We start from the raw sequence: 27,925 nt of genomic DNA on the forward strand, positions 1-27,925 counted from the left end.
TTTTTAAAATAGTGACAAGAAGTAGCAATATGTTTTTTGAATACTATCAGTAGTATCCACTCCTGATTGTTTGAAGTTGGATATGATTTTTACAAAGAGATCAAATAACTCAGAATACTTTTTGGTGAATAAGACAGGTAATCACGTTGGGGTAACACAAATGAGGGTAGTAAGTTGTCTGACTCTCACTTCCCTCATCTGAAGGCAGTTGGGAAAGAAGAAGTAGAAAATACATTTTGATCAAGCATATAGCCTCATCAAGACGCTACTCTGGAGGACAATTATTTAATTACACTTACTTAAAAACTACTTCCATTATTTTATCCATATAAAGTATTTGCCACAGTGCCTGGTACTTCATAAGCATTCAATGTTAGCTGCTATAATTAAATATCAGTAGTTATATTTCAAAAGGAACCTGGCAAACTTAAAATTTCAGTTAACATTTACTCTTTTGATTAACAAGACTATTTATATATACATATTTAAATTAAACATGCTAAGCGTAATCATTAAATTGAGATCAGAAAGAAATGTTAGCACTGGCATAATCTCTTATATTGTTGTGCAGCTTTGTAAAAGACCTCTAACTTTAACATGGATAGTGCCTACTGAAATTTAACCTGCTTCCTTTAGAAGGTTAGAAGAATTCAGAGATTACATACTTGACCAACTTAGTGAAAACCAAGGAATGTAGATGTCTTCTTCTTCCCTAAATTATTCCAAAATGCCTGAATTACAGCCTTATTTTTCCCACCCTTGCTTGGAATGCATTATCTGCATTTGTGAGATATATATATATCTATATATATATATATAGATATAGATATAGATATAATATTATATTATAGATATATAGATATATATAATATTATATTATATATATATATAAAATATTATATTATATATATATGTACACATACATACACACACATATATATAAAATGGTACACACTTTTGTTGTGACTTTAACTATATATAATAAATTTATATATTTACATTTAAAAATATAATGTTTATAAATATATTTGTTATATATATATTTAAAGTTACAACAAAAGTGTATACCATTATCTGGCATCTAGGAGCAGAGATACCTCTAACGTAGGTGCATGAAGGTTGTATGGCAGTGAAAAAAACATATCTGCATTTGAACTAGGACTCTACCATTTACTAGCAGTGAGACTCTTAACAAGTTACTTCTCTGAACCTCAGTTTCCTTATTGGTATATAAATGGGATAATAATGGCCACTTTATAGGTTTTTGGGAAAATTCAAGAAAAGCATATAAAATGCCTGGCATTATTACATGCAACAGATAATCAATAAATGATAGTTATTATTGCCACATTTTCATTCTATTTTCTAGTTGTGAGCAAACTATATTTCTTACTTGTAAGAGTTTATACACCTTAATTATATAAAGGTATTATATTTCTTTCAACTTAAAACTTAGACAGAATTAGCGAAAATTCTCAACATACATAATCAGAATTTCACAGGTAAGTCTTTCCCAATTTATTTTCAGTATCTGTTTTTAAAAACGGAAATACTAAATTAGCTCTGATTTCCCATTTCAAAGTTTGGTGTATATTTTATATTTACAGTACATCTCATTTCAGACTAACCACTTTCAAGCACTCGATAGCCATGGATAGTTAGTGACTACCATATTGGGTACTGCACATCAAAAATGTAGGATGTAAGTAATTTCTGTTTTCATCTTTACACTTTTCTGTACATTCAACTTTAAAGATAAAAAAATCAGTATTTTAAAATAACTAAATAGAGGCAGGGACAGAGTAAAAAAATATATATATATAGGTGTTAGAATTAGAGACTCAGATGCAGGGGGTTCTGAAAGACAAGTTATTTTTGCCATGAGAATGGCTTCTCAAAACAACAAAAAAGAAGAAACAAAAAAAGTAATTTTCTCAGATTAGAAAAGAAAAATGCTTATTCTAAATTATACAGTAAGTGGCAGGAGGTGCAAAAATAAATGAACTCCTTTTCCTGGAATCAGACTTTCCTGTTATTTCTAAGAAAATAATTAAATGGCCACAGTAGCACTTCAAAATCCAATGTCAATTAACAGCATACAAATTTTGTTTCCTCTGTTAATTTTACTTCTTACCATGAAAAGCCATGGTCTGAAGCAACCGATCAGCCACCTCCTGTGGGAACACTCCAGGTTCCTGCAGACACAGTGTTCCATCTTGTCTTGCTGAGCAGAACTTCTCAAGGTGAGTAGTCAGGAAATTCAAGCAGATATCAAGTAAGGAATAAGGAGATGCCTCCTCCTTGGAGCCCAAAAAGAAATAAAGGGAACACAAAAGCCAACAAGTTAGTTTCCAGAAAGGTGGAGAACAAAACATTCACTTACTTGTTCAACAAGTATTTTTACTCAAGTGTCTACCATGTGCTAGACACCATGTCAGGCAGTGAGAATACAACATGTGACCCATCTTCTCAAGAAGCAGGAGAAGAGAAACATTTAAGCAAATATTTACATAAAGTCTATTAAATACTATAACAGAGGATATATTGGGTAGTTATGTAAGCACAAAGCAGGTTACCCCACCAGTCAAGGATGGTCAGGGACAACCTCGAGGCACAGCAGATTAATCTTCCTAGATTACAACCCATGACCCTTCCCTGCTCAAAACTTCAATGGTCTTCATGGGCCTGAAGACAAAAGACAAAATTCTTAGATTGATGATGCCTGAGTCTAGCCCCAATTTACTTTCCAACTTGATCCCCATCCCAATCTGATAGTTCAAATATGATCAATTTATTTGGGTAAAATAATTTGCTATAGGTGTTATCCTCAAAAGAGAAAAAGATTAACCCAATTATTCTAGTTTGAGGAATAAAGAACTAATCAAATAAGTTTTAAGTATAAGGGTTTTAATTATAAAAATAAACACTCTGTCCCCAACAATAATAAAATAATTAAAATATTATTACAGTAGCTACCATCCATTAGGTGCTTTCTGCATGACTTTGCTGAGTATTTAATGAGTTATCCAATATTTCGTTTAGTCCTCACCTCTACTTTTCAAAATAGTAAACCATTATCTTCATTTTTGCATAACTGAAAACTGGCTCTGAAAAGTCTTATCTTTCTCAGTTTTCCACACATAATACATGAAAAAGTGTAGCTTCAAATTAAAACCTGACTCAGGAACACAACTCTTAACCACATTAAACAACTCACATGATGTTTGGCAGGGAGGGTATAGCTCAGGGGTAGAGCATATGCATAGCAAGCACAAGGTCCTGTGTTCAATCCCAAGTACCTCCATTAAAAATAAGTAAATAAATAAAAACCCAATTACCTCCCCCCAAAATAAAATAATAATAAACAAATAAATTTTAAAAAACACATGTGACGTTTTAATGACTGAAAATATGCAGCCAATAAAAATTATAGTTCAAAGATATATCAATCACAGAGAAAAATACACATTAGGTAAGATATAAAAAAATACATAGTTTATAGAACATTCCTCAACCTGATAAAGGTCATCCATGAAAAACCCAGTTAGTATCATACTTAATGTTGAAAGTCTTAATATTTTCCCCCAAAAATCAGGATTAAGACAAACCTGCCCTCACCACTTCAACATTGTACTGGAGGTCCTAAAATTAGGCAAAAAAAAAAAAAAAAAAAAAAAGAAAGAAAGAAAAAAAAGTCATACAGACTGGAAAGACAATGTAAAACTACCTCTAACTGCAGGTGACATATTCTATATAAAGAAAATGCTAATGAATTCACACCAAAAAAACTATCAAATTAAAAAAAAAAAACCCAAAAACAAGTTCAACAGAGTTGTAGGATACAAGATCAATATAAAAATACTTATATTTCTATTCACTTACAATGAATAATATGAAAAAGAAATTAAGGAAACAATTCTATTTACAACAGCATCAAAAAGAATAAAATACTTAGAAGTAAATTTAACAAAAGAAGGGTAAAATTAAAAAGTTAAAAAAGACATAAATAAATACAGACATTTGTATTCATGGATCAGAAGACTTAATATTGTTAAATTGATCTACAGATTCAATACAATCCCTATCAAAATTCCAGATTCCTTTTTTGCAGAAATTAACAAGTTGATCCCCAAATTCACATGGAAATACAATGAACCTAGAATAACTGAAACAATTTCTGAAAAGAAGAACAAAGCTGGAAGACTCACACTTGTCAGTTTCAAAGCTTACGACAAAGCTCCAGTAAGCAAAACAGTGTGGTACTGGTTTAAGGCTAGACATATATATCAATGAAACAGAACTGAAAGTCCAGAAATAAACTTATATTTACCGTCAACTGACTTCAACAGGATGCCAAGACAATTCAATGGGAGAAAGCATAGACTTCAACAAACGGTGCTGGGACAACTGGACTTCTACATGCAAAAGGATGAAGATGCGGTCCTAACTCGTATCACATACAAAAATTAACTCAAAATGGATCAAAGGCCCAAATGTAAAAGCTAAAACTATTAAGCTCTTAGAAGAAAACATTAGTATAATTCTTGACTTTGAATTAGTAAATGGTGTCTTAGATATGATGTTAAAAGCACAAACAACTAAAGAAGAAAAGATAGACTTCATAAAAATAAAAAACTTTGTGCTTCAAAGGTTATCATCAAGAAGGTGAAAAGAAAACCCACAAAATGAGAGAAAATACCAGCAAATCATATATCTAAGAAGGAATTTGTATCTAGAATATATAAATAACTCTTACAACTCAAAGACAACTCAAAGACAGACAAAGGTCTAAACGGACATTTCTCCAAAGAAATACAAATGACCAACAATCACATGAAAGATACTTAACATACTGAACATCAGGGAAATGCAAATCAAACTAACAATGAAATAGTACCTCACACCTACTACGACGGCTATAATCAAAGTCAGACAATAACAAGTGGTTAGCGAAGTCGTGGAGAAAATGGAACTCTTGTACCTCACTGGTGGGAAAGTAAAATGATGCAGCCACTTTGGAAAGCAGTCTAGCAATTAATTATCATATAACCTAGGAATTCCACTCCTAAGTATACACCTAAGAGAAGTGAAAATATACGTCACACAAAAACTTATACATGAATGTTCACAGAAGCATTATTCATAATGTCTAAAAAGGGAAAACCACCCAATATTCAACAATTTATGAACTGATAAACAAAACATGGTATATCTACACAATGGGAATACAATTCAGCAAAAAAAAGGAATCCTGATACATCATACATCAATGGATTTTGAAAACATTACACTAAGTCAAAGAAGCCACTCACAAAAGATCACATATGTCAAGAATAGGCAAGTCTACACAGACAGAAAGAAGATTAGTGGATGCCTAGAGCTGGGGGGAGGAAAGGTTGGAGGAAAATGGGAAGTAAATGCTAATGGGTATAGGGCTTCTTCTTGAGGTGATGAAAATATTCTAAAATTGTGGTTATAGTTGCACAACTCTATGAATATATTAAAAACCACTGAATTGGGTACACTTTAAATGGATGAATTGAATGTATGTGAATTGTATCTCAACAAAACTAATAAAAAAGTTTATAAAACTGCAAATATAAGACCAGAAATAAACACATCAAAATGTTAACTGAGTGATGTGCTATCAGTTTTCTTCTCTGAACAAATCAAAGTTTCTATACACCATGTGACTTCTATAATGAAAAATTTATTAAAATATTTACATGTTAGTTTACAGTTTACAAAGTGCTTTCACATTGATACACTTGATATTGTAATAACTGAATAAGATAGATAACAAAGACATTTTATAAGATAAAGAAACAGATTTCATAAATGGTTGGCCCAATGTAGCAGACTGTTAGCTGCCAAACGTAACATCTTTTCTTTTCTTCCATGTTAATAAAATTTTATTTTTACCTGAGCACATGACCACCTGTAATAAAAACTACATATCCCAGTCTCCTCTGCAGCTAGAAGTAGCTAGGACGCATGAGAAAAAATTCAGAGGAAATAATTCTTCAAATTTAACTTCTGTCTCATAGAACTTTGCCTCTTCTGTCTTAATTCCTGAGCTGTAAGTATGAATTCTTTCTGCTTTTTCTACTCTTCATTGTACCAACTTTCTAAATATTTAAAATCATCACCCAGATGAAACAAGATGCCTGTGGCCTGTAAGTTTCAAAATGATCTATTTATTTTACAGAAGAGAAAATAAGTGAAAGTTGGGAAACTCTCAGAAGGGAGATATATAAACCTTCCGAGTACATAATTTTTAGAAGTCATTTTAGTCGAACAAACCCAGGTAGGAATATGTGGACACTTAGAATATGTAATTAATCATTCTAAAAAACTTTTTCTCCAACTGGTAAAATAAGTTCACAAAGGAACAAAAGTAGGTTTTTGGACCCCACAAATTTTTCTTTTTAAGAAAGTCTCCCTTATTTCTGTGTTAATTCTTCTTAGTAAGCATAAGACTTTTCTAGTCAGCTGCTCCTCTACTGGGAAGTACATGTGCCTAATAGTTAATAACCTGGGCTTTGGAGCTAGAGTGCAAACCCCAACTTTTCATTTGCTAACTGTGTAACATTACATAAGTTACCTAACCTTTTTGCTCCTCAGTTTTCTCATCTTATAATGGGGATAATAATAATACCTATTTCATAAAGTTGTTGTGAGGATTAAATGAGATAAAACAGGAACTAAACAACTTAGAGTAATGACAGTGTGTCATGAAACACACAGCTTGTAAGAGTCAGAGCCAGGATCCAAACCCAGGAAATGTAGCTCCAAGAGCCTATTCCTTTATGCACCGTAATATACTACCTTTTCAACTTTATATACAAATTCCAAATATATTATCTCACCTGATACTCAAAGCAGGTCTGTGATGTGAACAAGGATAATTATCTCCATTTAAAGGAGAAGAACAGAGAGGTTATATATCAAGCCAGTGTCAGAACTAGAATTGTAATCAGGTTATCTGAGATCTACTCCCAAACCTACACTGCCATCTGTGATTTCCCCAATTTCTAGTACTTTAAGGTAACATAGAGGTATTGAGAAGTCAGTATTTCCCATTTAATTTTTAAACAAATAGCAGCAGCACAAGAGGAGAACTAACGAAGAAAGCATAAAACAGAAAAGCTGGAATTCAGTGTCTAAACAGTTTATGTCTTGGAAATTCCTGTTCAAAGAGATTTTTCCTTTCACCAATTAGGCACACTCCAGGCAAAGTAAAAACAAAGCTCCTACTAAAAAAGCAGGAGAGAGAGGAGGTCAAGTCTGATTTCATTTGGATCATAAAGTAATCTACACAGTTCAAAGACTAAACAATTTCTAGGAACAACAGACAGTAAAGTTCTTTTTCATCAATTGAAATGGCTTCTATTCAAATTGGCCCAATGTGGCTCTTCACTGTTTACTGTGTAGCTTTTATCCTATCACTGTCTTTCTAAAAATTTTTTCAGAGATTTCATATCATCTGTAACTATCATTCTCATGCTGGGAACACATACAAGGGGTTCCCAGTAGAGGAGTGCCAGGGGACTAAAGCTACAGTATGAATGTGGCACATTTTAGAATATCAAACATACTCAAAGATTATTTGAGGGGATGAGGAAATTGGAGGCTAGTAGAGAGGGAATCAAGTTATGTAACCAGTAAATAAAATATTTTTGTACTGAAACAAGTGTATTATGTAGAAGGCAAACACTGCATGAATTTTAAAACAAAACACAAGATCACCAAGAAATTCCTGTGATACAAGTTTCAACTAATTCCCTTCTCTATCTCACAGCAAATTTAGTTTCCTCTGTTGTTAGAAGTTGGAAAAACAGAGACCCAAAGAATAAAGTGTAAATATTTTAGCAAGGTATTCAAAAAGTTTTACTAATTGGTTCCAATCTTCCTTTCTAGCCTCATTTCCCGCTGTTCCCTTCTCCCTCCAAACAGGTTACCTACCAAATACACTAAACTGAAAGTTCCCTAATGCAACCTATTTCTTACTGTCATTCTCTAAGCACTGTAACAGGCACTTTCACACCTCTGAGCCTTTTTTAGATTAGTCCTTCTATATGGCAAAATCTTACATGTCCTTCAAAATTCAGTCAGACCTTACCGGTTCTGTGACGCCTCTCCTAATTTCCAAGACAGAATTAATTCTACTCTCAGCACCTGATAAATTAATTTGCACCATTAACTATTAGCTATTACGTACTGAATGTCAGCTGTGTGATGTCAGGCACTAATCTAGCGACTTTGTATATACTTGCAATCTTCAGAACAACTTTGTTTTGGACAAAGTAGGTAAACCAAGGTTCAGAAAGGATTAATTTACATACCAAAGATAAAACAGCCAGCAGATGGCAGAGCAAGAATAAAAATTACAACTATCTTTCATGAAACACTAAGACTCAGGTCCAGGTTCAGAGTTCTTTAGATAAATGAGTTCTTCCAATTTCTATATTCTATGAGTCAAACACCATTTTACTATGCATTCTATAGGTGAGGAAACTAAGGTTTAAGTTAAATATATTCCCCATAGTCACACAGTCAGCATGTTGCTAAACTGGAATCTCAAATTTTCAAAAATGAGGCCAAAGCCTGTATTTTTAAGCTTTCAAACTGCTATACTATATCATAATCATAGTTAATGGACTCATTATTTGTTAATATATGCTACATGCAATAAATTATGCTAAGCACATTACATATATAATTTCATTTACTACTCATAAAAATTCTGTAAGTTCTATCAGTATCCCCATTCTATGAAGATGAGAACACTTACGCTTTGAGGGGTTTATTAATTTGCCCAAGATGATAAGTGCTAGAGTCAGGATTAGAGCTCAGGCAATCTGATTCTAGAGTTAACTCTGCTTTTACCAGTACATGAGCTTTTCTTTATATCTGCCTCCAAAGTCAGTTTTCTTTTATAATTCCATGTTAGATCATAGTTATTTATGACTGTATTTGTCTCACCCACTAGACCATGATGCTCTTCAAGGAACCTATTAACTCTTTCTTTATGTCCTTAGTACTCAGTACAGTCCCTGATATTTACCAGTTGAAAAAAAATGCATTCAAATTAGAACAGTAGTAAAAGGACTCGCCCAGTATCACATACCTGTAAGAGGGGCAAAGAGACAAACCTAGATCTACTGACTATGAAGTCCATACCTTTTTCTCTTTACCATACCATCTCTCAGAACAATTATTAACTTGGCATTGACATAACTGCCAAAAGACAATTTGGGGACCAGTTGATTGTTACAGTGGCTCAGACATGAGGTGACAATACTAGGATTAGGGTAGGAGCAAAGAAAATGGAAAAAAAAAATCAAAAGTGAAAATAATTTGAAGGCAGAATTGACAAAATGCAGTAAGTAACCAAATAGAAATAGGTGCTGATTTTTTTCTGAATTTCCAGCACTCAGCACAATGCCTGGCTCTCTACTAGACAGGCAAGTGTTCTCTGAAGGACTGACCAACAATCATACAGCATACCTCTGACATACGTTATCTCCTTTAGCCTCCTAACAGTCTTGTGGAGCTGGTATAATTGACATCATTTTGTAGGTGAGGATACTGGAGCCCAGAAAGAATAATGTACCCAAGTTCATCTAATTAAAAATGTGTCAGAATTGGGCCTTGAACAAAGGTATTTAATTCCAAACATCATGCCCTTTTTCCTATACCATATAGCCCCATTATGAAGGAGGGGAAAGGGTGGAGGAAGGGGAAGCTGAGATTAAAAAAAAAAGCTCCATGATTTTTTAAAGTAATAGTTAACCAGGGGGAAAATGTGTGTGTGTGTGTGTGTGTGTGTGTGTGTGTGTGTGTGTGTGTGTGTAAAAAGAGCACAATTAAGCACACAGGATAAAATGCTAACATTTGGGGAATTTGGGTGAATGTCTATGTGAGAATTCTTCGTGTTATTTTTATAAATTTTTTAAGTCTGAAATTGTCAACATAAAAAGTTAGAAAATAAAAAACAAAATAGGAATTAATATTCCCATGATCTCACTGACAAATTGATAAGAAGACAAGGCAAGGGAGTGTTTCTCCAGGGGAATTTATTATGGTCATGGAGAGATTGCTTAGGCGAGAACAGAAAACAAACTAATGCTTTGGTGACAGAACTGAGCTAAATATACAGATTTAAATATCACCCCCCTACTGGTGACAGCTGAGTCATAAGAATAGATAAATTCTCAGGGGGACTGATTAGAAGGCTAAGCCCTGTAATTAACTACCACATGTACAGCAGGCAGAATGATGTGGTCTCTGAACAATGGCTGAAAAAAATATCCTATGGAAAACAGGAAAAACAACTCCAGTCTGAAAGAACAGCACTGCCCTTTACTTAATTTTTTGGGTTAACAGTGTTTTATGCAACAGGATATAATCCTGACATTGCGATTATTCAAATAGTTTACCCAGGTTGGTCCTCTCAAATACTGCAGGTCAGAGTGTAAACTGGCACAATTTTTCTGGATATAAAAGATCTAATAACAATCTTAAAAACACCCATTCTCTGGATCCAATACTTCATCCAAGAATTTACAAAAAAAAAAAAAAAAAAGAGAGAGAGAGAGAGAGAAAGGGAAAAAAAGGAAATAATCAATAATCAGAGATATTAACAGAGGTTTTACACAAAGAGATTAATCATAGTTTTTCTGACCCCTTCCCCAAAATAAACTCACATATACAAATGTCTAAAATAGGGAGGAAAAGGTAAGCAAATTATGGTATATCAATTCTATAGAATATTATACATAGCAATATGTATGTTTCTGAATAACTTTAAAAGACATACCAAAATGCTAAGAATAAAATTTATCTAAGCTAAATAAAAACTGTATATGCAGCAGAATTTCAACTAAACATCCACAGAGGCATAGGAAATGATAATGCCCAAAAAGTTATTTTAGAAGACTGTAAAGCTACCTTTAAACTAAACAATATGTTGTCGTAAATCTATAGAAGAAAATAAGGGAAAAATTTAAAATAAAAAACGATAGTGGATACCTTGGGATTGGGTGGAAGCAGCATAGGAGAATGGGGCACACAGGGGAAAAAGTGGCAGGGGGTTATCTTCTTTTAAGTTGGATATTGGTTTTTAGATATTTGTTTACTATGTTCCATGGCTTACAAACAGTTCCATGTTTCATATGGTCTTCTGAATATATCAAATTATTAAAAGTGAAAAAAGATAAAAGTAAAAATTTGAAGAAATGAAAAAAAATTGTGTTCATGTTTCTGCCTTTCAAATATTGTAAGGTAACCAAAAATCAGTGTCAGTTTTATCAATGATGGATGGTCATACTTTTCAATAATATATGTATTCAAACTAGTAAGAATAAACATTTTTATTAGACTTAAAATTATTTTAATTTTGAATGAAAATGTGCACAAACCCACACACTTTTATTTTTCCTGAACTGGCCATAATGTAACTTCTCACCACTGCTCCTATACCTTTTCCCTATGCAGTCTTACATTCCCCAGAGGTTTTATCATCTAATAATGATGCACTAGGTTGGAAAGGGATTCTTGGGAGGGTTTTCAGCAGAAAGGCAGGGCAGTGGCTATGACATGTAAAGGGAAGTAGATAGGAAATAAAAAGAGAATTTTGAGAGCATATCTGTGATCTCTACTCTATTTCACAATGTTCCAAAATGTGCAAATAAAGACTTTGAGTTATTTCAAAATGACTTTTTGGCTGCAAGATTATGTTCCATGGATTCTAACACTGCTCTGAGACTAGACTACATAGGTCACAACCTAAATAGTTGCACATAAGCAATTAAAGAATTTCTCCTGCTATTAAAGCTAGGTATATACACTTCTCTTTTCTTCTGCTCCTGTCTTTAGATGTCACAGAGCAGGACATTGAAGGAACAAGAAAACAAAAAATACTGAGGAAAAGAAGGACTAGACTGAAAGGAGGTTAGAAGAGGTCTTGAGATGACACTACCCAGGGGAGACTGGAAGGCTCTCAAATGTTGAAGAAAAGGAAAAGTGAGTAATACTGAGAATCTTCATCATTAAACATCTGTCTAGCAAGTCAATTCATAAAGCCTTTTCAAGACAATCATTATGACTGTATGAGGTAAGGTTAACTTAGATTATTTTTGTTGAGGAAACTGAGGTTCAGAGAAGGAATGTTTCCAGTGGTAGCCATGCCTCCCTTTCTTTATATATGCTGTTCCCACCCCCTTAGAATGCCCTTCTCTCTCTGTCCATCTATCAAATTCCTACTCACACTATAAGAGCCAGTACTATTGTCCACTCATCCATGAAGCTGTCTTTCATATCCCAAAACACAGTCAGATATAATCACACAACATATTGTATACAACTCTATCACAATTATCCAAGATATAACTTTTATTTGTTTAGATGGCTGTCTCCCTCTCAAGACTGTGAATTCAAGGAAAGTTAGTAAGTTCTCAAATGCTTTTTGTCTGTGATCCACTTAGGTGAGGCAAAAAACCTCACAGGCTACCCATCCTTCCTGGTCCCAAGTTCCAGAGGAAAACAGTGTTAACAAACAAGTATTACCACAAGGAAATTTTACAGACATCTGCTTTAACAAGAAAACAGATGTTGGTGGGGGGAGGGTGTAGCTCAAGTGGTAGAGCTCATGCTTAGCATGCCTGAGATCCTGGGTTCAATCTCCAGTACCTCCTCCAAATATAAATAAATAAATAAACTCAATTACCTTCCCCTCATAAAAAAACAGAAGAGAAAAAAATGGATGTTTCCTATTCGAATAACAATACTAAATACTAAATTTGGAAATTTTTATGTCAAAAGTTCTATTAATGCAAATATATATCACCACACACTAGATTAACCAAGTAAGTCACAACAAATGACACTAATAATAAAGTTAAATTAATGGTAATTCATAATTAAGATATAAACCCAGTAACAATAAAAAATTACCATCAACTAAAGATAACATTGCTGAGGCAGTGATTACAAAGCTCTCTTCCAAGAAATTGGAGGAATTCCAACAAGTTACGTTTGTACACATGTAGTAGGAGTGCTGTAGCACTTCAAAGTATCAGACAGACCTCTTCATAAGGAGTCTCTGAGGCCTCGCACATTGATACTCATTAGCTCTTCCTAACCTTCTCATAGCTCTCTTTTAATTTCCCTTATTTTTTTTGTGTGTGTGTGCTTTCTTATACTCTCCTTCTCTGAAATATTTAGTCATCTACACAACAATCTTCTAGAGGCATTTTCAGTCATTTCCCCTTGGCCTAGTTACATACTTTGTTAATGGATTTTACATACTTAAAAGCTTCATTCTGTTACTACATTGCCAAAGTCATGGCAAAGAAGCATTTCAGCATTCTGTGCAATGGCTCACCCATTTCCAGCAAATGCGGGAGGTCAAGGACACTGGAAATTGACTGCATATTGCAATTGTACTCTACTGTTGGAGGGGACTGGGGCTTCCACTGCTGCTGGTACGATAAAAAGTGAAATAGATCCTCATAGATAAGACAGCTTTTATACTTGGGAACTAAAGTCCCCCAAAACACATCCAATAAATTATTTGTTGAATGAATTAGTAAATTACTAGATGGTAACGTATTTCAAAATTCATTTTATTTCTCCTTGTGAAACTACTTTAGGAAACACCTGATATAAAGAGCACTAAGATTGCCTTAACTCCTCCAGACAGACCTGTGGACTTTAAAACTGCTGAGCAATGAGGTCTCTCTTTTGGTTAATTACAAGGAAAATTACACTTACGGATGATGCTGGTAACAATATCTCACAATAAATAAAGCAAATTTACATTCTTTATTCCATTTGATACTTAAAATATCCTTATGAAGTGAAAGGAAAAAATATTACAAATTTCATTTTACAGTTAAGGAAGCTAAGGCACAAAAGTGAAGTGACGTTTCCAGAGGAACTGTGGTTAGTAGGAAGAATACTGGACCTGGATTTGAATTCTAGAGGTGTTATACTGCAAATTATCTAGCTTTTCTGACCCTCAATTCTGCCCTTTGTAGAACAGGGATAATCATAGTACTTATCTCAGATGAAGTGAGAAAGTGTGTTTAAAGCCTCCAGCACAATGCCTGACAGAGTAATTACTCAGTAAATGTTCCCTTTCCACTTCTTAGCCATGATCTTGAACAAGTAATATAAATTTAAGTTTCAGACGCATAGGACAACAGGTTCATGGTTGTAAGTTCCCAAGAGAGACTTTTCCCACCCAGAGTCCATGTCAAGACAAATAAGCTCCTTTATCTCTCTACAGTATGAGGCAAATATTGTTTACTCTACCTTTTCATTAAGAGTGTAGGCATTTTAGTTAAAGTCCTACCTTTATGTAGTTGTCTCAGTTCCAGCTCATATGAATCAGACTCAAAATCTCATCCCCTACCTAAAAGGCTCCTAGGACTGAGAGATCCTCTAATAGAAGGTAATGGCTCTGATAGTGCTCCTTTTTTTGGTATCCCTGGATGATTTTTTTCCTAAAGATTGGACCAGAAACTAGGTGACTACAAAGATTACACTTGACAATTTTAGTGTTAGGAATACATTTTTTACTGACATCTCGCTGAAGGACTATGTAATACTGTGGTGCGAAGTACTGGCTTGGGAGTCAGTCTGCCTGGATTGAAATGCCAGCTCTACCATTTATAAAATAATATAACTTTAGGCAAAGTACTTAATCTCCCCACACCTCAGTTTCATGATCTGTAAAATGCAGACAATAATACTACCTACATCACAGGATTGTTGTCAGAATTAAATAAATTTTAGGTGCAAGACACTTGGAACAGTGACTGGTATATATTAACCACTCAGTAAATGTTAGCTATTATTATAGAATATAAATTCCACAGAACAAACACTACGTTTTGTTCACTGCTGTATTTCCAAAGCCAACAACAATGCCTACTATATAGTAGGCATTAAATGTTTATTGAATGAATAAATGAACAGTCAAGCACAAATTTATCGTTAGGTGTATTTAAAACACTTATTTGCCCCTAGAGGAAGAGACTATATGTCCAGAGAGAAATATTATGTCCCAAATCTAGCCCTGAAATTAAAGAATGGGATTGAAAAGCAGACAATGTCATTTGAGTTCATAAATGTAAGAAACTTCAGGTATTGGAACAATCTTTGACTCCTCATTTTAGTAAGTACTCTATGGGAAATCTGTTTAGTTTATGGGGTTTTTTCCCCCTTGTATTTTCTACTACTGATTCAACCAAGTTAGACTTGCAGGAATAAACATCTAATATAACTGTAGATATGATCTAATTCCTTTATCTTCTCTTTCCCCAAACAAAATCATTTTGTAAATGACGAAGAAAGTCAAGAACATAGTACCACGGGCACAGATATATTGTGCTCAACGATACAGATATATTGAACTATTTGACACGGACTGTGGGGAATTACTTTTTCTTTTTCAAAAAACCATCAACTACTCTTCAGAGATCCCTAGGTGCCAAATAAAAATGCAGGTAAGGCAAGCTCCTTGCATGTCTCATTTCAAGGCCTGACCAGTGTGGCAAATGGCTATGTGCTAAAGGGCAAGGAGCTAGATTTTTATCTAAAAAAGGTTGAGACCTGGAAAAGTAAATAAATCCCCTTCTCTTCCATCTTAGCTCATGTAATAAAGCTATTATCAGAAACAAAACAAAAATTCAGGTCAGTAATCACTCACTGAGCAGATGAGCAGATCATAGGAATCACTAACTCAAAAAGATACTTTAGCATTATTTTCCTCTTAACTACTAGCATTAGTTTTGAAATATAATATGGTAAACAGAGAAGCTGGGTTAATAATGGAAAGAGCACTGGGCTTGCAGTCAGTCCTGGCTCTGCTACTTACTAGCTGTGTGGCCTTAAGAAAATAAGTTAACTTCTCAGTTTTCTTATCTGTAAAACTGATGCTAAACCTCTATCTTGACTACTTCACAAAATGGTAGTGAGGAATAAATGGGATGTGTACGAAAATGTCTTTGAAATGCTAAAGTACCATGCAAATACTAACATAATTGAATGAGGGGTTTCTGGTATAAAAAGTTGGGTAATACACTAATGGAGGTAAGAGCTCAAGTTTACACAAAATTAAAACCTGTAAATGCAGTTTGCCCTGATTTCATCGTACTACAGCTAATAGAATGTATCTGCTTCATTAAAATAGTTACCTTTAACTTGCTAGACCTTTACTACATTTTTTTAAGACATGGGAGGGATCACAGAGATGATTTAATACAACCTTTTCACTTTAGAGATTTAAAAATGGAAGCACAGAAAGGTGGAATGATTTGCCAAAGGTTACAAGGCCTATGAAAAGAAAATAACTGACATTACATAACCACAAAAATTGAAACTTTTTAAAAAATGTCCTTAGAAAAGGAGAATATGACATTGAATGGGCATTAAGATACTGGAGAGCTAGGAAAAATGTCTATACAATGGAGAACTGGATATAGGAAAAAAAGAAAAAAGATCTTTATACAGAGCTAACAAAATGTTTAAATAATTAACTACCCCTCTAGATTTACCAGTAACTGATTCTTTACTATCTGTATTTAAAATTCTATTCTCTGGAAGGACACGTCCACAAATCATGGACAAATAATTTGCAAATGTTTATACAAAGGGATATGGCTTTGCAATTCATCTTGAAATCACTTGGCTTCTTCCCCAGCTCTTCCTAATGAACTCTTCTGGACAGAAACATTTATCCTAAGTCAAAAGTACCACTTAGGCTAGTAAGAAAAACTATCTGATCCAACATTTCATACCCATCAAATCTCTTTTCCCCCTCAGGGGACATGTGTACAGAGCATTCACCTTTTCCCACCCTCCTTTTGTAATTCACACCTCAGTAAACATCACTTTATGCAATTCTCTACAAAGTACACACATTCTTTCACTAAACAAATATTTATCTACTTATTATGTCTCAGGCATTATGCTAAGTGCTTAAGACAGGAAACTGAAAAAACACAGCACTCTCCTTACCCTCAAAAAGCTCACAATCTGGAGAGACAGACAGCCTTGTTAACAAATAATATCAACACCACAGAGTAACTACTGTAACCACGGGACAAAGTACAGGAGAGACACAGGCTGCCTGGAGGTCAATGAAGGATTCACAAAGGAAGTAGGGTTTAAGGGGACATTTGCAGGTTAAATAGTCAAGAAGTGGGACAGCATTCTAGGCTAAAGGAACAATGTAAACAAAACTAGAGGCATGGAAAGCAGCATATTGTGTGCTCAGTATTTCTGAGCATAAAATGCAAAAACTTCCCCATAAAATGACTAGTTTCATTAAAGGATTAGATCTTAAGGGTCCTAGTATAGTATGCAAAACTATTTGCTGAGCTCCTACTGTGTGCTAGACACCGCCAAGTTCACAGGATACAGATTTTTGTAGACCCACTGCTGTCCATATGTCACCTGAGTTGACAACTGTACATATGTACAATCTGTGTGGCCGTAGCAACCCTGTAAGACCACCTTAAACTAGCGGGGCCTAAACTGTAGGCTCTTTAAGTATAGTGAAGAGTCCACAAACTTATATTCATACCAAGTATGCTCTGTACACAATAATATTGTGAAATGTACACTTTCAATACACAACAGATGCTGTTAGAATTAAGCATGCAGTATCATTTTTAAAAACTACTGAATTCCTACCAGCCTTTTGGTTTTTCCCCCAATTGATGTATTCTAAAAATACATTCCTGTCATGTGTCTCAAGACTTTCCATGTTAAAAAGGTATCTAAATGCTAAGGACAGAATGACACCAACATCTGATATTCTCCAAGTACATTACAGAAGATGATTTGGCAATATGGATCAAGAACCATAAAATTATACACACCCTTTGACCAATTTTTTTCAATAAATATGAATTACTTGAATAAAGGAAACGTTACAAGTATTTTAAATGCCTGAATTCAGTTTGGATTCCTACAATCTCATAGAGCCCAGGGAAGGTATTTGAAATAAGGGATCAGACAAATCTGTGTTTAAATCCTGTTCTGTCACTTATCAGGTATGTGACCAAAGGAAAGTTACCTGATTTCTCAAAGCCTCAGTTTTCTTAACTGCGCAATGAGAAAGCATCATCAACCTCATGGAACTGTGAAGATTAATTAGCACATCATCTGATACATTGTGTGCTCACTAAATGTATGAGATCATGCTCTCAAAATAAATGGCCCAGCATTCAAGAATTCTGGTTTAATATTATTTTTATTTTAATTATTAGCATTAAAATTGTATTTTATTCCATTGCAAATAATTATTTCTGCCACTTATCGGTTGCGTGTTTTTAAGAGCTAGCTTTAGAACCTATGAAAAAAGTAGTGTGCTAGCTAGCATATTTCCTAATTCATGGATGGCTCACATCATTAAATTCAACACTGATGTCTGTTTCAATCTGTATATTTTTGGCCATCTAATAAAATAATTATTTAAAACTTTCTCCTTTAAAAACAGAAGAGTTTGAGAGTATCCAAAAATTTATCTACTGAACATGTATGAATTAGCAGATATTAGGAGACTTATTCATCATATTATAGTCACTCAATTGTTATAACTTCATCTGAACCTGAACATCACAGTAATTTTAAATTATTTCTATTCTTATAATGAACTGTTGGTTAAAGACAGGAAACATAAGCTACACTAATGATTAAATAAGAGTAAATGAGGGCATTTATCTGATCAGGATTCTTAAATGGTACACCAAGATATCTCAGAATTTTTTTAAGCATTAAAAAAAAATGTGATGATAGTTATATCCAATTTGAATTTTCAATACTGGAATAATTTCAATGTTTTATTTGTGGAGACAGGCTTCCAAGTAGCAGCCTGGAACCATTCTTCTTATTTTGTCATTCAGAAACAAAACAGAACATTTAAAAAAACCTGTTGATTTTTCAGTACAAAAATTCAAAACTTCCAAATTTAAGGTTAAAAAGTCAGCTCTTATCAATTTTGATGCCATGAGCATAATTAATCTCAATCTACATTGTAACATATATGCATTTTTAAATATGACAAATAATGCTTTATCTTATGTCAATGTGTCATTTGTTGAACAGGAAAGGCTGACATTTGTTTCAAGGTATTTTGTTCAATATATTAGTAAATGACATATATATGTCATTTAAAAATAAAATATATTTTACTTAAAATTACTCCCTTCTCATAGCACACAAAAACTTAAAAAAAAAAAAAAAGTAAGGTTGGGAAGTGCTGATTCTCTCTATATGACCTAACACATGACCTTTGCGAGACTTACTGTTCATAAATAAAGGAGTTTGGTATGGTAAATTTACCTTTGTTTTCATATTCTCATAAATCCCTAAAGGCTATATATATGAAAACTGATGCCCAGTCAGTAAAACTGCAAAGCTGTTAGTGATTCTGTGCCTCTTCTACAACTCCTTGGTAATGCCTCTGGGGAAAATTCCCTTAGCCACAAAGTGGTGTGCCAGATCTTCCTGTTTCATTTCCCTATGCTCCCCTTCCTCTAATTTAAATCACCACCATCACCACAACAAGGTTAGGGTGAAAGTTCACACACTTCCTTTTCACCTAAACTAGTGTAACAGTTCTTGCCACTCCAAACCATGTTTCAAATTAATTTAGAGTGATCATCCTCAAAATCTCTTTATTATGATAATTCCTTCTTACCTTTCAAGATACTCAGCGTTTTTACAATGAGGCCAAAACTCCTGAGGCTATGATTCAAGGTCCCCCCATTATCTGACCACTAGGCTCACCTATTCCCATATCCTACTGCACCCTCAATGCTACACTCACACATTTCCCAGCGTATATCGTGCCTGCTTCGGTTTCAGTTTCTATGCGCAAGCTGGTCCCTTGCCAAGAATGGCTTTCCTTCCCAAATTTTTACCCAATAAAATCCCAGTAGTTAAAATCCCAATTCAAATGTCCTTTCTCAACAAAGCTTCCTTGACTTTCTGATCCTCCCCCAAGTCATTCATCCATTCAACAAATATTCACTGAGCACTTATTTTAGACCAGACACTATGGAGGTCTTAAAGATAAAATATAAGTCAAAGAAACATGGTCTCTATCTTCAGAGAGCTAATACTTAACCTCACTGGGTTACTATGACGATTAATTGAGATAAAATATGTAAAGCACTTAAAACAGGGCCTATATATAGTCATGTTCAATAAATATTAGCTATTAGTGCTGCTGCCTAACCAGACTACCTAAAATAGTTGCCACACACACATATACATCATTTTATATCTTACTTTGATCTATTTCTTCTTAGCATTTATAACTATTCTCATTATATATTTATTTGTTTATGGTCTGTCTACCTTCCTTACCCTAAGGGACCATGTCATTTTTTTTTAGCCACTGGGCCTAGAACATCACTTGGCCCTTAGCAGCTGGTTAAAAACCACTTCTATATCAACGATTTTTACTCTAAGGGTAGAGACAGACATTAACCAAAAAATCACAGAAATATAAAACTAAAATTGATATGTATTCCATGAAAGAGGATTATATAATAGAAGGGTATGACTTAGGTTTTTGTTTGTTTTGTTTTTTTAATGGCTAGGCGGGGCAGTTGGCATTTCCATGACTTCCTTGAGCTGAGAACTCCAGGATATCCAGAGTTAAGCAAGAGAAAGTACCATCAGAGGTCATTCACATATGCCATTCCTTCTATCTGGCTTTCTATGACACAACTTCTATTATTTAATCCTTTAGTTTTCTTCCTGAAAGTAAGATCCTCTGGGAAACCATCCCTAACTCTCTCACACCATGATCCCACTACTTTTCTTTTCTTAGCACTCTTCACATTGATAATTACTCTTTTTGCTTGATATGTATTTGTCCACAGACAAAAGATATGAAAAGGCTGAGACCACATCTGTTTTACTATTTGTTTAAAACTCCCAATGTCAACAGTCAATGGCACTCAAAAAAATCTGTTAGATAAATAAAAAGTAAAGACTATGTCTTAGACCAGTGGTTCTCAAAGTGTGGTGGACAGATCAGGAACACCAGCATGACAGTAAGTACTTGTTAGGAATGCAAACTCTCAGGCCCTACTCCAGATCAACAAATCAAAATCTGGAAGTGGCACACCACAAGCCCTCCAGGTGATTCTGATTCACTGGGAAGTTTTAGAACCCCTGTCTTAGACATCTCAACTATTCAAAACACAATATAACAATGAACAATTTGAAAAATGTAAACAAAAAGCTTTATAATAATGTTTGGTTCTATTTATTGAGTCCCTACTACACATATTACACAAGGAAATTTTAAAAGGTAGCCTCTACAAATAATTCTCAGCTCATAATAAGCTAATATTTTACTTTTTCTTCACCTCTCCTATACATGTACTTTTACTCTGTGTGTGTGTGTGTGATTTTAACAAGTAAGGAAAAATCCCGTAGTTGGAGGTAAAGTCTAAACCATAATCATGTCTAATATATCTTTCTAGTCTCATTTCCTACTACACATCCTCATTCCTGCACGCTTCATGCTATAAGGTAATCCAGCCCCCTATAATACATCCTTATTACTTTCTACTCACATACACAACAAACTATTCTCCGTCCCGAAATAATCTATATAAATCCTATTCGTCTTTCAGGCCCAGTTCAAATGACACCATTGGATCCTAAATATCCGAAAAGGAGTTCATAACTTCTCCCTCTGTATTCATACTTTCATTCTCAGTGGGATGTCTAACACTTCCAAAAATCTAGCAATTTGGTATCTTAGATGGGACAGCTCTTTATTCTGAAGAGATCATGACATCTTACTAAATTTCCTTTTTGCACCAAAAATAAGATTCTCAAACTCACTCTTTCTGTGTAATCCACTAGTTGCCTCAAATTTCAGTTTAAGATCATATTTGTCAGATCAGAAAATGAGACCATACATTGAAATTATTCAGCACCTACTTGGCCTGGGCACTGGGAATAACAGGAATAAGTAAGGTACAGTTGTTGCCTAGAAGAATTCACATTTCAGGGGAAGAAATGTGTTAACATACAGTGACAGTGTGATGGGTTGTGAACGTGGGTTGTTGTGGAGGCAGACATAGGAGAATGACAACCTAAAATACAGAGTTGGTGAGTTAGGGTAAGTTCACAGCTTAAATAACTTTACAATAAACCACTTCTCTAAAAAACAGATGGGGAAAAAATAGAAACTGACTAACCTCCTAGATGAACATGATTACCGGGACTTAGTTTTGACTGGAATGTCTTATTCCTCCCAGAGACCAAAACTTAGATTGCTGCATATAAAGAAACAATGGATCCATTAAACTAACTGCAAACCATGTGTAACTCAACTCAATGAAAAACCCACTGAAGCCTCAACCTATTTTGAAACAGGACAGAGAGAAAATTTCCAAGTGTCTCCCAACTTAAAGCAGAAAGGGCAAAACAAATGAAGATATTACAAGGTATTAAAGAGACTGTCACAATCTGACTGCCACACTGATTTTCTGTCTTCAGATGCCCTGGTCTCTGCCTCCAAAAATAAACCATTTGTTCTGAGTAACAATCAAGCCTGTAAATAAATGTTTAAATTTCCCAAACCGTACCTCCACGTTAAAAGGTGCTCAATTTAAAAATACATTTCAAAACATTTTAAGTTATTTATATCAAAAGGTTAGATATCTCACAAGGCCATAGTAAGCATGCAGCCCTCACCCCAAGCCTCACTCCCTCACTCCAAAACACACTATCACTCAGATTTTGCAATGACATTAGGTAATAAGGTTTGCAGGCTCTCTCCAATACCTCCGGGCCCCCCGCCCCTTCCTTTTCAAAAAAGAAAAGGAAGAAGAAAGCCTGCGACTCCCTATCTGCCCGCCCTACAGCTCCTGGGAAGCAATTGCCCTCAAATTGTTCCTGCTTAGACCCTTGAATCCCATAGAAGGAAATGGGGACAGCTGTGGGAGCGGGGAAGAGAGGACATCCGATAAGGGGGAGAGGAAATGTAGATGGTAGAGGACGAAAGGGAGAATGCATACGGAGAGGAGAGGGCAATGTTGATAAAATGGTGAAAGGGGTAAGGAACGAGAGCAAAGAGCAGGAGCAAAATAGAGGGAGGAAAAAGAGGGAAGGCGCAAATATCTCAAAAGAGAAAACAAGGCAAAATGGTAGAGAAAAGGAAGGTCGGATTAAAGGACGAGGAGGGGGCAGCAGAGGGGAACGCGAAAGAGGCTGTCACTGGGGGTAACAAAAAAAAAGGGTGTCACCGAGGTGGAGAGAGATGGGGGGTGTCACCCCAGCAGGTGTCCAGGGACCAAAGGGAAGGAATAGCAGATTACTGAGGGGGAGGTAACAAGGAGGGGAGGTAAAGGCAGGAGCAAAAGGGGCACCGGAGCTGGGGAGGGGCAGGCCCGCGGGGGCCAGGGTGGCGGGAGGCTGTGGTTCAGGCAGGCCTCGCTCCCTTACCATGGTTGTGCCGGCCTGCTCCTCGGGCATGCAGCCTCTGTCCCGGGTTCGGCGGCGGGCCGGGCCTGAGCCCGCCCCCAGGCTGAGCCGGCGCGGGGGCTCCAGGAGGCTCCGACGAGCGGCGGCTCCGGGCTTGGCCCAGGCCTCGGCCTCCTTGCCTCAGAAGCTGGAAGTGCAGCAGCCGCAGCCGCAGCCGGACCTGGAGCGCAGACTCCGCCCCCGAGGCCCCGCCCTTGCCCGCTAGCCCAAGCTTGGCCCCGCCTCCGCCCTCACTGCGCATGCTCGGCCTCGGAGTCCAGACACGCCCCCGACCTCTAGCTTCTTCCCGTCCCTGGCCCTTGAAAGAGCTGCACGTCTTCAAATAAAGAGGGCTTTAAAAATAAGGGTTTTAAATATACATCATAACAGGAGACTAGAGCTGTCACTCGTTTCAGTCACTCCTGTGCTTCTAGTTCATTGTCATCCGTTACTATTGTAATAAATTCTTGATGATTTCAGTTCTTTCAGATGATTCCTCCTATGCCCTGACTTCTCAGGTTCCTCTCCGCTAGCGATCACCCTTGCCTCAGCCTCTCATTTCCGTGCTCATACTATTGATCTTCTCACTTCCAATAACTGTAACGCCTCTATAATCTCAATTTTAATCATGCAACTCTCCCACCGCAACTTCCATCCTTTCCAACTCACTTCCTGTAATACACAATCCCAAAATCCTTCAACTCCACCAAGACTCAAAATCCACTGCTCCTACTACCTTTTCACTATTCTTCACACTATACTATGTCTTCATTTCCTTTAATGAACAGCTTAGATTTTGCCGCCCATCATGAAAATCATTCCAAGGTACTCACCTTCATTTCTCCAGTCTTTGTTTCCTTGCCTTGTACTCAGCCTGAGGAAACTCTAATCCTGAATCTGCAATAAAATGGGGTAGAGTGGAAAAAAATTCCAAATCATACTGACTGGCCTCCACCTAAATTTTATATCATTATGGTCAAATAAGTCCTTAGTGTTTGGCTATGCTACTATATTTTCTCCAGTTTCATACGCTCTCCCACCCCACTAGATAACTATTTCACATCTCTTTCTTCAAACCTCCAATACTTCTTCCCTTCTCACTTATCAGATGATTTTACTTCCAATTCACAGTGAAAATAGTTCCCACCAACCACCATGTCTTCCAACCTAACTATAAGTCTGCTCTGCCTGCAACTCTGCTCCTATATTCTGCCTTTCTTTCCTTATTACAAATGAGCAGTTTGTCTTTTGGCTAAGGTCAAACCCTCCTTAATTCTTCTCATACTATCTGTGCAAAAAGACTTGTGTTTTTTTCCTCCCAATCATCCACAAATCTGTATTTTTGTAAAGTGCAATAAAAATTACTAGAAAAATTAAATTAAAAAACAGACATACAGAGATTCCTCAAAAGACTAGGAATAGACTTACCATATGACCCAGTAATCTCGCTCCTGGGCATATATCCAGAAGAAACCCTACTTCAAAAAGACACCTGCACCCCAATGTTCTTAGCAGCACTATTTACAATAGCCAAGACATGGAAACAGCCTAAATGTCCATCGACAGATGACTGGATAAAGAAGATGTGGTATATTTATACAATGGAATACTATTCAGCAATAAAAAATGACAACATAATGCCATTTGCAGCAACATGGATGTCCCTGGAGTAAGCCAGAAAGAGAGAGAAAAATACCATATGAGATTGCTTACATGTGGAACCTAAAAATAAAAGAAAAGAAAAGAAAAGAAAAAGACAAAATGAACATAAATATAAAACAGAAACAGTCATAGACATAGAATACAAACTTGTGGTTGCTGGGGGGAGGGGGGTGGGAAGGGACAGACTGGGAGTTAAAAATTTGTAGATACTGACAGGTATATGTAGAATAGATAAACAAGATTATACTGTATAGCACAAGGAAATATATACAAGATCTTGTAGTAGCTCATGGTGAAGAAGAATGTGACAATGAATATATGTTTGTTCATGTATAACTGAAAAATTGTGCCCTACACTGGAAATTGACACAACATTGAAAACTGACTATAACTCAATAAAATAAATATTTTAAAATAAATAAATAAATAAAAATAAAAACAGACATGCAAAATGCAAGTCTATATATATATATATATATATATATATATATATATATATATATATATACCATCTTAACCAGTCTTAAATGTACAGTTCACTGGCATTAAATACATTCACATTGTTGTGCTATTATAACCACCATCCAGCTCCAGAGCTCTTTTCATCTTACAAAACTGGAACTGTACCTATTAAACAGTAACTCTTCATTCCCTCCTCCCTGCTGCCTTTGACAACTACCATTCTACTTTCTATCTCTATAAACAACTCTAGGTCAGATTTTTTTCATTATTAGATCCAACAGCCATTCAACTTTCCTGTAAATTGCTACAAAAATTTCTAAATATTAACCCTCCTTTTCTGTCACAAACTGTTAACACACTGTCTGTAGACAATCACTAGTACACAGATCACACTTTAAATAGCATAGTGCTAGATTCCATACTGTTTCACTTTCTCAAAGACATCAATCTAGCAATTTTCCCTCTCTTCTACATCACTATTTTTCTGTCTCCCCCATTGGCATACCAGCATGAATTTATGTCTTCCATCTTAAAAAACAAACAAAAAACCTCTTTTGACCAAGCTTGACCCTCCAGCTACTACCCATTTCTCTGATCTTTTTTGCAGCAAAATATCTCATAGACACGGCCTGTACTGTACTTGATGTCTTCACTTCTCATTCACTTCCTTTTTCTCATTTTCTGTGGGAATCTGTCTAGTTAAGCTTTCACCTCCACCACTTCACTGAAATGCTCTTATCAAGGTTACCACTGACGTCCACTGGCTAACAACAGTCAATTCTCAGTGTTACTCAACCTACAAAGAGCACTAGACACAGCTGATCAATTCCTCCTTTTTGACTACCCTGACACTCCACTCCCCTGGTTCTTCCATCTTACTGGCTGCTCTTGGTCTTGCCACATTTCTCTCCCTCCAAATACTGCAGCGCCCCAGGGCTCAATACCTTAACCTCTTACCATTTTCATTTATACTCACTCCTTGATGATCTTATCCCACCCCATTAGTATAAATTTAATCTATGAAGTGATAATCACCCAAATTACACCTCCATTCCAGACCTCTCTTCTGAATTTCAGACTTAGATATACAACTGCCAACTTGTAAACATCTACCACTTTATGCCTAATAGATTTTTATTACTTCTAGTAGCCATCCCATCAAATCTACTGGGCATGAATAAAAAACAACAAGTAGCAAAAAGAATAAGACCACTAATGATTAGACCAATCATGATTTACTCTCTGTGTCTAATCTGGAAGTCATTTTCCCTGAAGACCTGGTGGTAGTTAGGAAAAATCACCATTAAAAAATCAAGACTGCCACCAAGAAAGAATGGAGCCACAGCTGACCTGTAATCAATGACACAGAAGAGAAAGGTAAAAAATACATCCAAATAAACATGGGAATTTAGTATGACAAGGGTAAAATTTCAAATCAGTCAAAAAAAAAAAAAGTGGAATTACATTTGGTGTTAGAATAACTGGATAGTCATCTAGAAAAATTTAACTTGGATTTATATCTCACACTAGTCACCAAGATAAATTTCAGATATATCAAAGATTTAAATATTACAAAAAAAAATGAAGCCAGGAGGAAACTAATAGCTCAGTAGTAGAGTATATACTTAGCATACACAAGGTCCTGGGTTCAATCCTCAGTTAAAATATAATAAAATAAAATGAGAAAAAAATGTTTAAAAGAAGGCAAAAAATTCTTGAAAGAATCATGGGAGTTTTTATAATCTCAAAGTGAGGAATGTCTTTAAAATACACAACAAAACTTAGATGCTATAAAAGAAAAGATTGATAAATTCAATTACATGGAAATAAAAAAGTCTGTGAGGCAAAAGCCTCCATAAGAAGAGTCAGATGAAAAAGACTATATGTATACATATATTTGCATTTGTATCATAGGAAAAATGGGTAATTTTCATATTTATATACAGAGATGAAGTTGATAACAACAAAAATCCAAGGTGGAAAATGTGCAAAAGACATGAACTAATAGTTCACAGAGAAAGAAATAGAAATGGCTCTTAAATGCTCACTCTTGCCCATAATAAGAGAAATGCAAATTAGAATTTCTTTGAAATACTATTTTTTGCCTATCAGATTGACAGGGTTCTATAAGACTGATAAGCCACTATGTAGTGGTTAGTGGTGGTTTTAACAGGCACTCTTACATTTTGTTGGTAGGAGTGTAAATTCAGACAGCTTTTATGAAGGACCATTCAGTTGTGGTATTTATCAAAATTTTAAATGCACATTCCCTTTGATCCAGCAATTCCAC

The 27,925-nt window shown here is 35.5% G+C and overlaps 1 protein-coding gene across 3 annotated transcripts in view; it reads right to left on the reverse strand.

The window, feature by feature from the left end:
• The window catches only part of ZYG11B (zyg-11 family member B, cell cycle regulator), a 72,751-nt gene extending 49,052 nt beyond the window's left edge, over positions 1-23,699 (reverse strand). For 2 of the 3 annotated variants that reach the window (XM_064493586.1, XM_010984764.3), the window contains exons 1-2: positions 23,494-23,699; positions 2,135-2,300 (exon numbers count right to left, since the gene is read on the reverse strand). In XM_064493586.1, coding sequence (XP_064349656.1) covers positions 2,135-2,300; positions 23,494-23,523 — 196 coding nt within the window. In that variant the 5' untranslated portion in view covers positions 23,524-23,699. Of the gene's footprint in view, positions 1-2,134; positions 2,301-22,244; positions 22,403-23,493 lie in introns of those variants that run through there. The other variant, XM_064493585.1, reaches the window with a different exon arrangement.
• Between the last annotated feature and the right edge of the window lie 4,226 nt (positions 23,700-27,925).

The sequence above is a fragment of the Camelus dromedarius genome, chromosome 14 (genome assembly GCF_036321535.1).
Source record: "Camelus dromedarius isolate mCamDro1 chromosome 14, mCamDro1.pat, whole genome shotgun sequence".
NCBI lineage: Eukaryota > Metazoa > Chordata > Mammalia > Artiodactyla > Camelidae > Camelus > Camelus dromedarius.